The following is an 18,001-nucleotide window of genomic DNA, read 5'->3' on the forward strand; positions in this document are numbered from 1 at the left end:
AACTGTAAAGTGCTTTTTTTTGTTGTCCTAGCTGTGCAGTTGAGGAACTAGAGCAAGCACACTTGTAGTTGTTTTGAACACTGCCCTACATCTCCACCTATACACCTTTACTGTTGTTTACTCTATCTAAAAATGGCCCATTTTAAATCGCAATCTGTGTCACGTAGGTATAATTTGAAAGCTTGTTCTATTGCCAACATGACTATCTAAATTATCAAATACGTTCTTATAGTGTTAGGCTTTCACAAGACAATTCAGAGAAGCAGATGGTCATTTTTCCACGCATAGAATGGAGTCATGAGTGCATTCAGATGGTCCGCGGCAAATATCCTTCACAATACAACAAACACAGGCTCATTCTGTTCAGGACAACCCAGGGTATAACGCCATGTCATCTTGTAGCTGTACATCAAACATAGTGATCATAAAGGACTGTAGACAGTATGGACACTGCTTCCCATTGACTAGTTATTTTCTGATGGAAAAAATGGCCTACTCTTGGCAGCTACTCATGTTCAATGGCTTCACACACACCCTCCCTGCTCTCATGAAATGCATGTTGCTACAACAACGAATAATCAAAATGGCCCTAACAAGTTTATCAAACAATGGATTCCAATTTGCTGAAATTAATTGGACGAGCGATTGAGTCAGGTCGGCTCTGTAACAATGCGCTGTATAACAATGTGATTTCCAAATGCAATTAGTTTGTATTTACATAGATTGCATGGTGTATAAATTGTATCTCCCACCCACACTAGCTCAAGCTGTCATTATTGATACAGCAAATCCCTCAAATGTTATCCAGTGATAATATATCCCATATTAATTCCCCATTCCCAAGAAACAAACACCATAGTTCCTTTCAGCACACAAGAAAATCTTTTGAGGAGTTGGAAATTATTTTGGAAGGTGTCCATTAATGAACTTAAAAGTTATTACACTCAAAATGATATCACCCAAAGGAGGCTATCTGGTCATTTCAACAGTTAGTGCCGTAGATATCCTAGAAAAAAATCCCTTTATATATGACTCCGCCCCTCTCACACTTCCCCATGAGGCGGCGGCATTACAGTAACTCCGTTTAAATTGAAACCAGCCCGTTTCCGCCTACCATCCCCATTTTTCATGCATGAAATCCTTTAATAGGGTTAACCAAATGGGGAAATAATAGAATGGTCAGACAGAGCATCTATCTAATCCCAAGAGAATCCAATGTGTCTAAAATAGATAGTGTGTGAGTGTGTGTGTGTTAACATTCATTTGGTCCTGAGGGTAGCACTGCTAAGCCCTGTGCTTATCTGTCATGCCTCAGCAGTTCGTTTTAGAGGTCGACCGATTATGATTTTTTAACGCCGATACCGATTATTGGAGGACCAAAAAAGCCGATACCGATTAAATCGGCTGATTTAAAAAAAAAATTATTTGTAATAATGACAATTACAACAATACTGAATGAACACTTATTTTGACTTAGTATAATACATCAATAAAATCAATTTAGCCTCAAATAAAATGAAACATGTTCAATTTGGTTTAAATAATGCAAAAACAAAGTGTTGGAGAAGAAAGTAAAAGTGCAATATGTGCCATGTAAAAAAGCTAACGTTTAAGTTCCTTGCTCAGAACATATGAACGCTGGTGGTTCCTTTTAACATGAGCCACAGTGTCTCCTGACCGCTCCTGTCTCAGCCTCCAGTATTTATGCTGCAGTAGTTTGTGTCGGGGGGCTAGGGTCAGTTGGTTACCTGGAGTACTTCTCCTGTCTTATCCAGTGTCCTGTGTGAATTTAAGTATGCTCTCTCTAATTCTCTCGTTCTCTCTTTCTCTCTGAGAACCTGAGCCCTAGGACCATACGTCAGGACTACCGGGCATGATGACACCTTGCTGTCCCCAGTCCGCCTGGCCTTGCTGCTATTCCAGTTTCAACTGTTCTGCCTGTGGTTACGGAACCCCTACCTGTCCCAGACCTGCTGTTTTCACTCTTAATGATGCTATGAAAAGCCAACTGAGATTTATTCCTGATTATTATTTGACCATGCTTGTCATTTATGAACATTTTGAAAATCTTGGCTCTCTCTAATTTTCTCCTTCTCTCTTTCTTTCTCTCGGAGGACCTGAGCCCTAGGACCATACGTCGGGACTACCGGCGTGGTGACTCCTTGCTGTCCCAGTCCCGCCTGGCCTTGCTGCTATTCCAGTTTCAACTGTTCTGCCTGCGGTTATGGAACCCCTACACTGTCCCAGCCCTGCTGTTTTTCAACTCTTAATGATCGGCTATGAAAAGCCAACTGAGATTTATTCCTGATTAATTATTTGACCATGCTTGTCATTTATGGAAATTTTGAAAATCTTGGCTCTCTCTAATTTTCTCCTTCTCTCTTCTTTCTCTCGGAGACCTGGGCCTAGGACCATGCGTCGGGACTGCCGCCCGTGGTGACTCCTTGCTGTCCCCAGTCCGCCTGGCCTTGCTGCTATTTCCAGTTTTCAGCTGTTCTGCCTGCGGTTATGGAACCGCCACCTGTCCCAGACCTGTTTTGTTTTTCAACTCTTGATGACGGCTATGAAAAGCCAACTGAAAATTATTCATGATTATTATTTGACCATGCTTGTCACTTATGAACATTTTTGAACATCTTGCATTAGTTCTGTTATAATCTCACCCGCACAGCCAGAAAGAGGACTGGCCACCCCTCATAGCCTGGTTCCTCTCTAGGTTTCTTCCTAGGTTTTTGGCCTTTTCTAGGAGTTTTTCCTAGCCACCGTGCTTCTACACCTGCATTTACTAACTGTTTGGGGTTTTAGGCTGGGTGTCCTGTACAGCACTTCGAGATATTAGCTTGATTACGAAGGGCTATATAAAATAAAACTTGAGTTGATTGATGGTCTTCAATATTCCGCTAAGAAGTTTTAGGTTGTAGTTATATGAATTATAGGACAATTTCTCTCTATACGATTTGTATTTCATATACCTTTTGACTATTGGATGTTCTTATAGGCACTTTATGTATGCCGAGTGTAACGAGTATAGCTTCTGTCCCTCTCCTCGCCGCCTACCTGGGCTCGAACCAGGAACACATTCGACAACACGCCACCCTCGAAGCAGCGTTACCCATCGCTCACACAAAGCCCGAGAGCAAGGAAAACCACTCAAGTCTCAGAGCGAGTGACGTTTGAAACGCTATTAGCACACACCCCGCTAACTAACTAGCCATTTCACATTGGTTTACACAACCAGCCTAATCTCGGGAGTTGATAGGCTTGAAGTCATAAACAGCTCAATGCTTGAAGCACAGCGACGAGCTGCTGGCAAAACACACGAAAGTGCTGTTTGAATGAATGCTTACGAGCCTGCTGGTGTCTACCATCGCTCAGTCAGACTGCTCTATCAAATCATAGACTTAGTTATAACATAATAACACACAGAAATACGAGCCTTAGGTCTTTAATATGGTCGAATCCGGAAACTATCATCTCGAAAACAAGACGTTTATTCTTTCAGTGAAACACGGAGCCGTTCCGTATTTTATCTAACGGGTGGCATCCATAAGTCTAAATATTCCTGTTACATTGCGTAATCAGGTGGTTAGAGCGTTGGACTAGTTAACTGTAAGGTTGCAAGATTGAATCCCCGAGCTGACAAGGTAAAAATCTGTCATTCTGCCCCTGAACAAGGCAGTTAACCCACCGTTCCTAGGCCGTCATTGAAAATAAGAATGTGTTCTGAACTGACTTGCCTAGTTAAATAAAGGATAAATAAAGGTGTAAAAAAATATATATATAAAAAATATATATATATATTTTTTTTTTAAATCGGCCAAATCGGTGTCCAAAAATACAGATTTCCGATTGTTATGAAAACTTGAAATCGGCCCTAATTAAATCGGCCATTCCGATTAATCGGTCGACCTCTAGTTAGTTTATGGGGCTAATTGAGCAGCTGCAGTTCCAGACCTCACCTGAGGGGCAGCGATATTTAGCGTAGGGTTGATCAGTTCAAATTTCTCCTGGAATTTCTCCCTGGCAAGACGTGCTGCCTCCTTCACTTCCTTGAACTGGTCTGAAAACTACAGATAAAAGGAAATACAATTTGCAGAACGATTAGTCAACAAGTTCATTAGAAATGTGTTCCTTTTGAATTCTCAACAAATCTAAAACATTGGCGGTGACTAACCTGCTGAAGCTGTTGCTCGGTGGCAAAGCCCAGTCCGTACACGGTGTTGGCACGGCTGTCAGCCCACTGGCCAAACTTCTGGGATGTTTTGGTGAATGTCATGTTGGGGGTGATGGTGCTATTGATGATGGCCTGTGATGTATGTCAGAGACCGAGGCATAAATCAACTGTTTATTTCTAATCAGCAAAGCAAAACTTCACCGTCACTGTATGATTCTGCCACCTTGCCTGGGGCCTACTGATAAGGAATCCACAGAGAAAACAAAAACCATTACCAACAGATCAGACAAAGGCATTATTGTGCAAAATGCACTGAATTGCAGACGCATCAAAAGTTCAGTTTCCCTCTATAACCAGGTCAACCCTTTCAGTGAGCGAGAACATAAGACGTTTTGAATTCTCATTGAATATTCAAAGAAAATAGACAGAAAGAATACATCCACTCGCTCCAGAATTGTCAGAAACCTTAGCAAAAGACTAATAATGTGGTTTTGCTCACTACCATTGAAGCATCCTTTGTAGGACAAGTTATCAGGGGGGGCATGGCTATAAATGTTACATGCTCATTAGTCAAAATCAGCCTAGCTACCATATAATGAGAGTTTGTGTGTGTCTGTGTGTGTGTGTGTGTGTGTGTGTGTGTGTGTGTGTGTGTGTGTGTGTGTGTGTGTGTGTGTGTTGGGAAGCAGCCACTGCCCCAAAGTCATCAAGTTCAATACCCTACCCCATCCTGTCAGTCTGCCCTGTACGGAGCTCATGTGCGCCCGGTTGTGTCTTTTACCCACTCTGTCATGTATGGATATTGCACGCGCCATGTATCCAAACATGCATGGCGAGAAGCGGTCACCGGTCGGTGGGTGTAGCAAGCTACTTGGTTTAAATATCAACAGTACTACTACTGCCACAGCAGCATAACATTTGATTAACACTTGATTTACATCATCAATTTTCAGTCTTGTTGGCCTAAACACAGCAGCACTTCATTTATTTCCTTACAGAATCATAGCGGTGGGAATACATTTGTCAAAGTTATAGAATTACTGCCGTCTGTTCGAAAAGAAATGAAATAATTCAGAATAGGCTACTACATCATGAATAGGCCTATTATTTAGCCACAGAGGATCAATAGCTTCTTTTAAAAAATTGCCCAGCTGTGAATTGTTTGTAGACCAATAATAAGGCACGTACAGCAAATCTGTCAGTGAACAGTATGAAGACAAAACAGGCCTTTCGCAATATTTCAAATACAATCGCAGGAAGGTTGGAAAATAAATGTCTCCTTCTGAAAAGACTCATATTTGTCTGCTGTAGACTACCAAAATATTTTATCAATAGCCCTATTGAGCGAACATTGCTTTACAAAGTAAAACAAGATAGGTTTTTGGTACAAGCGCATCGGCCATCTCCGGTGAGTGATCAGCGCATCCTTGGGTGAGTCATTGAAATTGGAAAGCATTTTTAGGATTATAATTTCCTCCTCATATTGTAGCCTACAGTATGTGTCTCCGCACACTTAGGACATTGATGGATTCAAGACAAGGTCGTTTTTATTGATCTCAGATTCCCAGTTTGTCAGTGTGAAGAAGCCTTCCATTTCGATCATTTGTGCGTCATTAAAAATATTCTCCAGTCATTTGTGCGGCATTAAAAAAAGAAGTCTCCAGTCATGTAAAATGACATAGAATTGCATGAAATGTGTTCATAAAAAAGCCACATTTTTCCCAGACCCTAGGCTATAAAAATATTTCCCCATGTGTGCAACTTCTGTAAGCGCCTCTGCTCTACTGCTCTATGTCACACAATTATGTTTATTATAAAAAGGTCCATTTTTTCTGTATCATGTGAACAGGTGTTCTGCAGATAAGCTCCCGCTTGACAGAATTCCCCCCCTTCGCGTGAACACGCACGCACTCAATTCTTCATTGCTGCGGCCTGCTTGCTAGTTGAGATTTCTGATCAGGTTAGGCCGCGTTTCATTACATTTTTAATGTAATTTTGATCGCGGGGGAGGCACTAGTAATGTGTGCAGTTTTCGATTTGGCTATTTGTTTCAAGCGTATTAGTCTAGAAATACATCTCTTTGCCAAAATTCGTCGTCTTATTCGACTAGAGTGGTTCTGAAATGTTTATTTCTTGCCTACATTTTACCACCTCCTCTATGTTTAATATAACACACATAAATTAATTATTAATTTCGGTTGCCTATCCTGACGTGAATTAAGGAAATTAGGRGGGGGGGGGGGGGGGGGGGGKCGGTCGGCAGGGCTATTTTCTTGCCTGCCGAAATAGTTTTGAGCCCTCTACTGTTCTCTCTACCCATCCCTCAATCCCCCATCCCATCGTGCTTGTCCTTCTTATGGCGTTTCTTTAAAAACAAAATTATCCTTTTTTATTTTTTAAGAATGTAGGTACAGTAGTAATAAAATAATAATAATATATTTTAAAAAATTGTAATAAATATATATATATAAATATATAAGTCAACATGAGTGCATATCCAAAATCAGAGTAAAATTATAATAATAGAAAAAAATAAGAAAATAAATATATTATTATACATTTATTTAAACAAAACTATGACTGAATGTGCCTCCATGAATAATCCCCTTCCCAATAGGACACCACCAGCACCTCCACCATCCCCACCAACCTCCCCCCACAAAACACAATAAAAATAAATAAAAAAATAAAAAATATATATATATACACATACACACACAAGCACATAAATGTACAGTACATAAACAGACACTCAACTTATCTATTTTCCTACATCAGATATGCAGGTGACATTTCCACCTGGATGACAGCACATAATCAGCAAGATGGAGATGCTCTTCATCCGGGGGAATGCCTGCCCATTCTCAGATGTTAGATAATCCAAGATGATGAAACCCTGCATTCTCAGATTCACCTCTGTTATTAATCTCTATATTGTAATCAATAAAGTTTCAAAATGCTGTACTTGTATTAACATATATGTTCAGATCATTCCTGAGAGAGAAGGGGTGTAATATCTCCAGAAGGGCGTGTGGTACCCTTCCTCACCCATGCCAACAAGATGTTACTTCTTGTGGGGCTTTGCCTTGAAAGTAAGTATGAGAGTATAAGTAATGTGCAATTAACCTACTGAAAGTATACTTACTAAAAGGCAAAACAGAACTGTCAAATTATATTATAGCTGTAGAAAAAAAAGAGGAAGGAAAGCACTGCTAAGAATATTATAGCTGTGTTGTTGTATACTTGCGAATTAGAATCTTAAGTGTAACATAATTTTGTTGGGGAAAACTGAAATGCCTATCAAATGTTTGCTGAATGTGTTCTGAAGGAGGAGTCGATTTGTCTTTTCAAATACGGACAAAGATGTTAACATCATGAGAGAAGAAATAGCAGTCACTCTCCTCAAACACTGGTATGTTCAATTTCTAATTTAATATAATTGTAGATAAAAACATTTGTGGATCTTTCAAGGTTATCTTTGATCCAACTTCTGACTAGATGGCCACTAAAACACATGTATTTAAATAATTATGTTACAAGAAACCTGTACTATTCCCTTGTTCACTCAGAAAAATACTTGTAAAGACGTATAGACTACTTGACATTATGTTTTGCTAGATGACCTGAGCCAAATGTGCCTCTTCTGTGGGGAGGTGGACAATAATGCCAGCAGCATACCACCCTGCATACCACTGTTGGCTTGCTTCTGAAGCTAAGCAGGGTCGGTCCTGGTCAGTCCCTGGATGGGAGACCAGATGCTGCTGGAAGTGGTGTTGGAGGGCCAGTAGGAGGCACTCTTTCCTCTGGTCTAAAAAATATCCCAATGCCCCAGGGCAGTGATTGGGGACACTGCCCTGTGTAGGGTGCCGTCTTTCGGATGGGACGTTAAACGGGTGTCCTGACTCTCTGAGGTCATTAAAGATCCCATGGCACTTATCGTAAGAGTAGGGGTGTTAACCCCGGTGTCCTGGCTAAATTCCCAATCTGGCCCTCAAACCATCATGGTCACCTAATAATCCCCCAGTTTATAATTGGCTCATTCATCCCCCTCCTCTCCCCTGTAACTATTCCCCAGGTCGTTGCTGCAAATGAGAATGTGTTCTCAGTCAACTTACCTGGTGAAGTAACGGTAAAATAAATAAAAATGAGGAAGACACTAACTGGGTAATTGCTTGTTCACTACTAAAAGCACATTATTAGGAGTACGAATTTGTATAAGCAGTAATATTTCTAGAGGTAGTATCATCCTCTTTGTCTGATAATGAAATAATTGTAATTCAAGAAAATGTATTTAATGTTTTAAATATATTAACATTTAAGTGTGCCAGGCCTTGCAGTGCCAAGATAGATGGGAGGGGAGAATTTCAGCAGGCAAGAAAATAGCCTTGACGAACCCCCCTTCTAATTTCGCTAATTTTGTGGCTAGAGTCAAATACTTTCTATAGAACAAACTTCAAGTCAGGATAGGCAACCAAAATGAATAATTAATCTATGTGTGTTATATTAAACAGAGGGAGTAATATGTTGGCAAGCAATAAACATTTCAGAACAACTACTAGTCGAATAAGACATGGGAGAGATGACGAATTTTGGCAAAGATATTTATTTATAGACTAATACACTTGAAACAAATAGCCAAACCGAAAACGGCAGACATTACTACTGCCTCCCCCGCGATAAAACCGACAAAAATTAAATGCAGCCTAACGTGATCAGAAATCCCAACTAGCAAGCAAGTCGCAGAAATTAAGAATTGAGTGCGTGCGCATTCACTCAAAGGGGCGGGAGAATTCTGTCAGGAGGGAGCTTTTCGGCACAACACTGGCTACCACAGAACTCCCCAAGTCACCCCCCTCTCGTGCTCACTTTTTGTTCCGGCACCTCCCGATTTACAAATTAAGCACTGAAAACTGGTAGTCTAGACTTAAACTAACCACCATATACTAAAATATCCACACAAGTCACTAGCCAGATACCATGAGTTAGAAGATTAGGAATATTAGGCTATATTATGAAGTTATTATTTAAGAGCATTGAAGATCAATATATATTTTTTAATGATTTAACTAACGTAAACTCGTACATCGCCTTGGTCCGTACAATTGCCCTTATTTTAGCGCCCCAAAAACGTAATACTTCCAGATCTATTGTAGTGTCAATACCATTGTAAAGCACAATTTCTCCCCTTTCCAACAGAATCAATTACATGACCTAAACGCTGCCCGTTTCTGCATAATTCAAGCAGGCAATGAGCCCCGTCGGGTCTTTTTAAAAATGGCGGGTGGGAAAGCGAAACTAATGCGTGATAGTGAGAAGGAGAGATGTTGTGGGAAAATTGCTTTTTTTCACTCGATCTGTCCAACTTATCACCTTACCGCCTCTAAAATGTAAATAAAACACTATAAAGAGTTTATATAATGTGTCATTACATACCTATTTGAAGGTTTGTGTCAAATTTGAATCAGGTTTTTAGGGCGGTGCTAAAGCTGTCTCTTATACACATCTAGATGTGTATAAGAGACAGGTGCTAAAGTGATCTTAGAAGTAAACAGCGGCTTTGAGAATGATGATCGCATGCAATGATGACGCAAAAAATGACTAGGTATCCCCCCTTACCCCTGTCACTGTCCATTTCTTGTTTTTAAATGATGAGAGAAGTGCTACACCTGGTGGAGAGAGATTGTAAGACAGAAATAGTTGCTTTATGCGTGCTGTACGTTACGACATGACACGTCACGATGTAACGGAGGGTCCGTTTTTTTCAACTTTTCTCCAATACTATAGAGCCATTACCATGTCGATCAACGCTTGAATAGAAACCTAGTTCACACCCCCGATTTTGAAGTCAACACAGTCGCTACAGTCCCATTAGTTTTCTTTGTAGCCTCGTTTGAATGTTGCAGTTGCACATATTTGTACGGAATGGGGTGAGTTTACGTTAGCTAACTAACAGATTTACATCAATCATCAACATTAATGATCAATTTGTGATGAGTAAGTGTGTTAACAATTGTTGCAGAAATAAATAGTCTTATGCTCCAAAATGTTAATGTTCGCTACATTAGGAATTTTGAGATATGAATTCTGAAAGTTGTTTTATTTTTTTTTAGAAGGGGGCAGAGGTGCCTTTTTTTTTATTTTGAGCACCTTAAAAAGGTCTGTGCACAGCACTGGTACTACTCAGCTGTTCAATCATACTGCAATAAGGACATGTTGCTAAGAGTGAGCCAGCAGGGTTCATCTCTCACCTTGGTGCCCCCCACACTGATGATGCGATACACAGTCCGGTTGGCATCATAGAAGAAGGAGACGCTGACTGCATGCTTGCTGGCAGGGAGCCAGTTCCTCTTGGTGGCCGGGTCTATCTGGAAGACGTGTGCTCTGGCACTGAAGATGGGTTGTTCCCTTCGGGGGAGACACACAACGGTATTTAGCATTAGCAACACAGGACTGTCACTCAATGTCATTCCCTTCCAAGACAAGTAGGTGAAATGGAGGATGTACGCCAGAGGGGTATACTACAACCAGAAATAACTATTGATTTTCTGGCTCATTAAGAAATCTAAGTTTAGATATGTGTTTTTGGTTGTTGAGTCAATTAGACCATGCCCATTTCAAGCTCTCTCAGACGTTCCAAAATGGATGATATTTCATTATTTTTGGCAAGCCTCTGGGTATTGTTGTGGGTTTAGGTTAGGAGAGAGTCCATCTGTTAAATGAACCATCAATGGATTGTGGTTGGATATTACAATGAGATGTTGTGGGTAGATTCAAACACATTAAAAGAGAACGCAACATTACACAACTAATAGAGTTTATACAATGCTATTATATGTAATGTACTGTTCTCCCAACAGTTCAATTAGCTAGCTATATTGACTTTAATGAGCACAATGTCCAAAATAATCTTTGTACTTTGTGAAAGGAGAAGGGAAAACAAGAGAAAATATAATAAATGAACAGTTCAGTGCCTTGTTCCCCTTCACTTGGATTCCATTGAAACCAGGAGATAGGCATAGTAATGAAGTCAGGATGTAGCTGGTGTTTTCACCGATGACCCCAAATACAACAACCCGTATGCTTAGCAAGAAGAGCCCTTTGTAAAACTATGGTCAGATCTAATTCGATTTTGTGTTCAAAATATCTGAGGAATGGTTCTGACAACAACAAAAACATTTTAAAATTGAAACAAATCAAAGATGAATGACAAATCAATCTTGATTTCAATCGAGGTTCTCACTTGGCTACTTCTTATTTGTTTTTGACAAGGAGGAATAACTGTTTGGATGATTATCACAACATGGAATCATTACAGAATTGATCTCCTACTAGGCCTTTCATCATATCACTTTTAGTCTGTTTGAGAAAATGACAACTGTCATTGGATCTCAGGAGGGAAATGTGTATCAGTCATGTTGCATCAGGTTGAGACTTGATGATATGCATAGATTAACATGGAGCCCAAACCGAGGCCTCGGAAGGCAAAGGACCGTGGAGAGTAGGAGGCAGGGGGAGGAGGAGGGGTGACAGTGATACACATTGTGGGGCACATTCTGTGCAGCCCTGCAAGGTCAAGGAGGAACCTGGGTGGAAGTGGGAACCTCAACCCACCACAATATATTCTACGGAGACATTTACATTATGTTTGTATTCTTATCTTGTTCTATTTCTTATTGTTGTTGCATTGTCGAGAAGGAACCTGCACGTAAGCACTTCATTGGACGGTATATACCATGTGTATCCTGTACATATGAATAATAAAACTTGAAAACATCCTTTCCATGCTCCGCCAGTGTTCTACAACGCTCTATTAGCCTCTGCGCTGCCATGTCGATCCAGCCTTACAGTGTTGTGCACAAGTATCCTAAAGACGAGGTAAATATCACAATGACATTTTCAATGCAACATGGCTTCGCAAAGGTCTTAATACCATCCAGGGTTGTCTGGATAGATTATAAACCTACTCCAGATCATATTCACCCCCCTCCACTTTTACACATAGAAACATACCCTCACTCAAACATGAACTGAATGGCATGTGTGTACAGTATTACATGAAACTGATTAATGGAAAAACAAGTGTGTACTGTATAGCTAGATACAATACATTCCAGAAGCATGTTGGCATTGACTAGCCTATACATAGTGTAGTCTATTACTATGAAACATACAGGGAATGATTGAAACAAACACGTTGGAGCTGTATGATCAGCAGGGACAGTGAGGAGTGGATGGCTAGCAAGGTGAGTGGGACAGCTGGATGAGGGAGGGAACTGCAGGAAAATACTATTCTCTTGGCTTGCATCCCAGGCTGACATCCCCACTTATCTATATTTCATCACCTTTCCCGTGCTGTACACATGCCTATATCCTATAAATGAATCTAAATGTTTCACAACAATTAATTAATCATGGGTGTTGTATCCGGCCAAATCACTTGTGGGAATCAGTGACATTTCGGGCAAATAGAAAAAAGGTCCATCRTGAGCTGAGGGTTAATGCTGGCATCGGTCCAGACCATCAGCTTTCAAACAGTGTTTTTACCTCAGGTGTACTTGACAAAATAATGTAAAATTCTATATAAAAAGCCAAACACCCTCTCAGCGAAAAACAAGTGCATGAAACAAAGAGCATTGTGGTAAAATGATCCAACTCTCAATCAATAATACACTTCATTATTACACTGACTGTTCAAATGTAGACTTCAAACGTGTCACCTTGTTAACAAGCCTGTGCAACAACAAACCAAGTAGATTTCAAATATAATAAGTAATGCAATTGCATGTTCTCTGGTGCATATTGAAGACTTGTGTGTAAAGAAGTCCAACTCTGAACCTTTCGCAGTGAAGGAAAGTGATATCGATTGTTTCTTTCTGGAGTCAGTTTCTGCATTTACATTTGACATCAGCTTCTTGCTCAAATTCTGAGTTCACCTTTAAAACACACTTTCCCAGTGACCCCTGGGTGTGTGGGTTCACCCAGAGACACGGTGTCATCACTGGCTAATCCCCCTCACTTGTCTCTTCATCTCACGCTTAAACTCTCTCAGTAGTTCATCTTCCAAAGCCACTGATCTGAAAACAACCCCCTATGTGAATCAGTACAAATTCTATAGTCTTTGAAAGCTTCAAACGGTAAAAAAAAGCTCTCTGTATGCAATACCTAAGAAATATAAAACCAACATGTTCCAAACGACACTCTATGTGGCATGGAGATCTACTTAATGAAACAAAGGACATCTTCCATGGGGAAAATAGATTGCAGAATACTACAGGTAAACCATTTTAAACAATGGTTTTATAAGAATCGAAATTACCTTCATGCCAAACATATAAAATGTCCCCAATATACTACCTCTGATTGTTTGAAAATATCTGATGATTGGGAAAACACTACGTATTAGAGAGAAACTAATTTTGACTGTCTTTCTCCTTTAAGTGTTGGGCAATTCCACACTAACAGAATGATGCTGAGATTCCAATATTTCACTTTATGCCAAACAAAAATAAACAAAAATAATAATTTCCCAATAATTGCAAAGTTAAACAAATCATACAACTCCATGCACAAGGATGACTTTAAAACATGTCTACTGAAAATTGTACAAAAACACATTTACGTGTTTTTCAAGTATTATTATATATTTTTTTACTTTGCAATCATTTGACATACATTTTAAATCTGAGTCTTGGCATCATTCTGTTACAGTGGAGTAGCCCAGTTTCATTCCCATGACCCCCGTAGAGTCGAGTGAGCCTCATGTCGACATGCCTGAGCCAGCGAAAGTGTCGGGCCCAGTTCAGCAACATGACACTGCACAACTAAATACCAAAATAGCACAGTGGAAACACTAACTCATAACTACTCATCAAGAAGTCGACATCTCAGCTCACATATCGTCTTCTATCAAGGTGCTGAAGTTTCTCATTCTTTAATTCACACATTCTTCTCCTGGGACCAAACTATGGGTTCTCATCAAATGGAATTCTCAACAACTCACAAAAATGTTAATACAACACAACATTGCCTTTCACTAAAGAACCAGGAAACTTGCCAAAAGTTTCTTAGCATAATCTTCCCTTGTATTAACTTCAGGCTCTTAACTTGAAAGTCATTAGGCTCTAGGATTACATGAATGTCTGACTGATAAATTGCTGTAGTCAAGAAATAAAGGTGATTGGGAGAGTGAATATTGCATACATAAGCAATAGCAAAAACAGCAATTAGGCAGCACGTAATTCTCCTTGAGCATTAGGCTATAGGCCACAAAAGACTACTTCATGGCATATACAGTGGATCATCTTTTTCTAATTTTACTCAAGGTTGCACAATACAAAACAGCTCATATTTTTGGTACAATCGGTTTTGGCACAATGCAATAATTTATGAGGACAATGTCAAGGTAAATGCATCCTAGTGCAAAAACCAAACCTGCAGATTACAACAGGCAAGACAAATCCAGTTTGAACTTCATTATGTACTGTAGGTGTTCTAATACCAATGTTTAGCAATGGATTATAATATCACAAGATAATTAATGTGACAAAATGGGGGAATTGGGGGGAGGGTTGTCGATGAAGGGGTACTTTTTGGGGACAGAGTAAATGGACAATGAATAAGCACGATAATACCTTTCTCTGTGTGATGGATACATTTTTACAGTTCAGGGAAGGCTCCTTTTTCTGTGATGGAAATAAAAGAAAACACATCAAATTAGACTTTTTGTTGAAGTGGAATGAACTTCAAGACTGCTGTTGTTTTCAGGACAAATGAAAACAGAATGAGTTAGTAAGTGTGACAGTGTGGAACAATGTGGCCATAGTCAAGGTGAACCTTTATATGGTCATGGGTGTAGGCTGAGGGCTGTTATCAAGGTTGATGACATTGAAATTAGGTCAATTGAAAATAAATAAGATTAAACTTATCTTTTAAATAAGATCATTAAGAAAATAATGTAGGTATTTTATGAACAAGATACTTAGGAAATATTTGTGGGTCAATGCATACATATATTACACCCTAGCTTGAGTTTAGATCCCTGTAATATGAATATAGTCAGCTAATTACGTCCATACATTAGGGCGATAACATGCCCAAATTTACAGCATATTTCAAATCAAATTCATGCATTTAGGTCATTTACATATACCACCTTTAACTCATCCCAAACTTCACTTTTCGTCCTGGCCTTTTCAAAAGATTGTAGAGAAAACGCAACTTGGTTTGAGAAACTAGAAAGCTGCACTCACCCCATATTGTTAAAATCTTCCTGTCTCCTTGCAGGATATTCATTCCAGTTTTATCTCAATCGATAGGTAATGTCTTTTTCTATTATTTTCTCTTTCTTTTGACTCCGAATAGAATAACAAATCGTCTCGGATGTCACTGTAAAGTGAATTCCTTTATAATTGTAGAGTAGGCTACGTTGCATTACATTTCTGGAACACGGAAACCAATAAACGCTCTGAAGGAAAAATAACTTGAAACCATTTCAAATGTTCCCAATTGTAGTAGTTCGGTTGTTTACAATCAATTGTTAGAATACAGCTTTCCTTTGTCCGTATAATATATCCAGCGAATCCCGTTCTTTGTCACTCTTTCTTTGTGGTTGCACAATAATCTTGTGATTTAACGCCTCTCAAAATGCGAGGGAACTATTCGAAATTCTACAAAAGTACAAATACGTAGGCTGCTCCCCCTGATGAGTGTCAGCCCACAGTAATTACATTCCTTCTGCAATCTGCATTTTGTTGTTCTGCCTGCTCTGTCCATTCTGATCTGGTTTAACGTTCAACACTTCCATGCTCAATTTGAATTTGAAACCCTCTCTAACACCACCTGCTGGTTGCTATTTGGCGAATCAAATTACATTGCCTAACCCACTTCACACCATTTGAAACGTGAAATATAATATTCCAATGGCTTGCAGGCTGACTTGAAAGCACACTCTCCATTTGTAATGAGGTTTGATTGAAATAATGGCATTAAAATAAGTATATTTCAAACGATTGATGGCTGAAATCAGGAATACATTCACATTATGAGTGTAATAGATCATTGCAATTGCTGCTTGGAATAAAAATGCTCTGGCTTTAAAGGTAGACTTCAATGAGAAGGAAATCAATTGCTGTACTAGGTATGGGTTTTTTATTTTACTGTATTTACAAGAACTCTCCCTGAGCTGTCACTGTAGGAAGGTTTCTGAAGCGTTTGTTTGTTTTTATCTTATTGGTTTTTTTTTATTCTGCTGGAGAACAGTGTCTTTCTTCAATCTTTTTAAGTTCAAAATATGCTCAAAATAAAAAGGCATTAATACAATACGTCAGTTTGTAGAAATACTTCTCAGACAGAAAACAATGCACAGTGGTGAGGCTTGGCATTGGAGCTTGTGCACACTAATTATGTTGTGCACTGGCCTGTTAGAGACAATATTCAGCTGACTGACTTTTTGTGCTGTGCAGAAGGCTCCATGTTCATTTTAGATGTCACTTCTCGCCTGTTCCAGTGCAATTTGCAGGAGAGAAGGCCATATTGTAGTTGCACAATCTGCACATGCATAATTTTCCAGCCCTTATCATAGAGACATAAATCAAATATGGCATACAGGCAGAGATACATAACCAAAACACAGATGGTTCATCTAGAAATGTCTCTCGAGTCAAGGATCTCTGACCTCAATGTGCAATGCAAGACCATCAGCTGAAATGCTCCCAGATGGGGCATCTACAGTATTTATGGAAAAACAATATGGCAGGCCTTCACTTTATATGACTATTTTACCTACAAGAACATTATGCCACCATGGATGTTAAAGGTAAAATACAACACAGCCTACCCTGTTGCAGACACCTGCTGCCAGTGGGAAATGTCATAATGTCCTAGAAATTTAAAAGAGAATTGGAACAAGAAAATGCAATGTATGAAACCTAGTAGACCACCGCAGTCAAATTAAACTATGGCAAAGCTTGAATCTAGCCATTAGATCAGTGTACAGAGAATAGAACAACAGGAAAGAAAGGAAAGAAATTAGTGCCATAGTGCCCTCAAAGCTCATCACTAAGATAAGGACCCTGGGACTAAACACCTCCCTCTGCAACTGGATCCTGGACTTCCTGATGTGCCGCCCACAGGTGCTAAGTTTAGGTAACAACACATCCGCCACGCTGATCCTCAACACGGGAGCTCCTCAGGGTGTGTGCTCAGTCCCCTCCGTACTCCCTGTTCATTCATGAATGCATGGCCAGGCATTACTCCAACACCATCGTTAAGTTTGCCAATGACACAACAGTGGTAGGCCTGATCACCGACAACGATGAGACAGCCTATAGGGAAGAGGTCAGAAACCTGGCCGTGTGGTGCCTGGATAACAACCTCTCCCTCAACGTGATCAAGACAAAGGAGATCAAATCAAATTTATTTATATAGCCCTTCTTACATCAGCTGATATCTCAGTGCTGTACAGAAACCCAGTCTAAAACCCCAAACAGCAAGCAATGCAGGTGTAGAAGCACGGTGGCTAGGAAAAACTCCCTAGAAAGGCCAAAACCTAGGAAGAAACCTAGAGAGGAACCAGGCTATGAGGGGTGGCCAGTCCTCTTCTGGCTGTGCCGGGTGGAGATTATAACAGAACATGATTGTGGACTACAGTAAAAGGAGGACCGTGCACGCCCCCATTCTCGTCGACGGGGCTGTAGTGGAGCGGGTTGACAGCTTCAAGTTCCTTGGTGTCCACATCACCAACAACCTATCATGGTCCAAACACACCAAGACAGTCGTGAAGAGTGCACGACTAAGCCTATTCCCCCTCAGGAGACTGAAAAGATTTGG

At 40.0% G+C, this 18,001-nt stretch overlaps 1 protein-coding gene across 1 annotated transcript in view; it reads right to left on the reverse strand.

The window, feature by feature from the left end:
• The window catches only part of LOC111952454 (homer protein homolog 3), a 38,362-nt gene extending 22,379 nt beyond the window's left edge, over positions 1–15,983 (reverse strand). The window contains exons 1-5 of the mRNA XM_023971131.2: positions 15,424–15,983; positions 14,806–14,856; positions 10,423–10,579; positions 4,175–4,306; positions 3,960–4,067 (exon numbers count right to left, since the gene is read on the reverse strand). Coding sequence (XP_023826899.1) covers positions 3,960–4,067; positions 4,175–4,306; positions 10,423–10,579; positions 14,806–14,828 — 420 coding nt within the window. The 5' untranslated portion in view covers positions 14,829–14,856; positions 15,424–15,983. The remainder of the gene's footprint in view (positions 1–3,959; positions 4,068–4,174; positions 4,307–10,422; positions 10,580–14,805; positions 14,857–15,423) is intronic.
• Positions 15,984–18,001: the final 2,018 nt, after the last annotated feature.

The sequence above is a fragment of the Salvelinus sp. IW2-2015 genome, linkage group LG26, assembly GCF_002910315.2.
Source record: "Salvelinus sp. IW2-2015 linkage group LG26, ASM291031v2, whole genome shotgun sequence".
Classification (NCBI taxonomy): Eukaryota; Metazoa; Chordata; class Actinopteri; order Salmoniformes; family Salmonidae; genus Salvelinus; species Salvelinus sp. IW2-2015.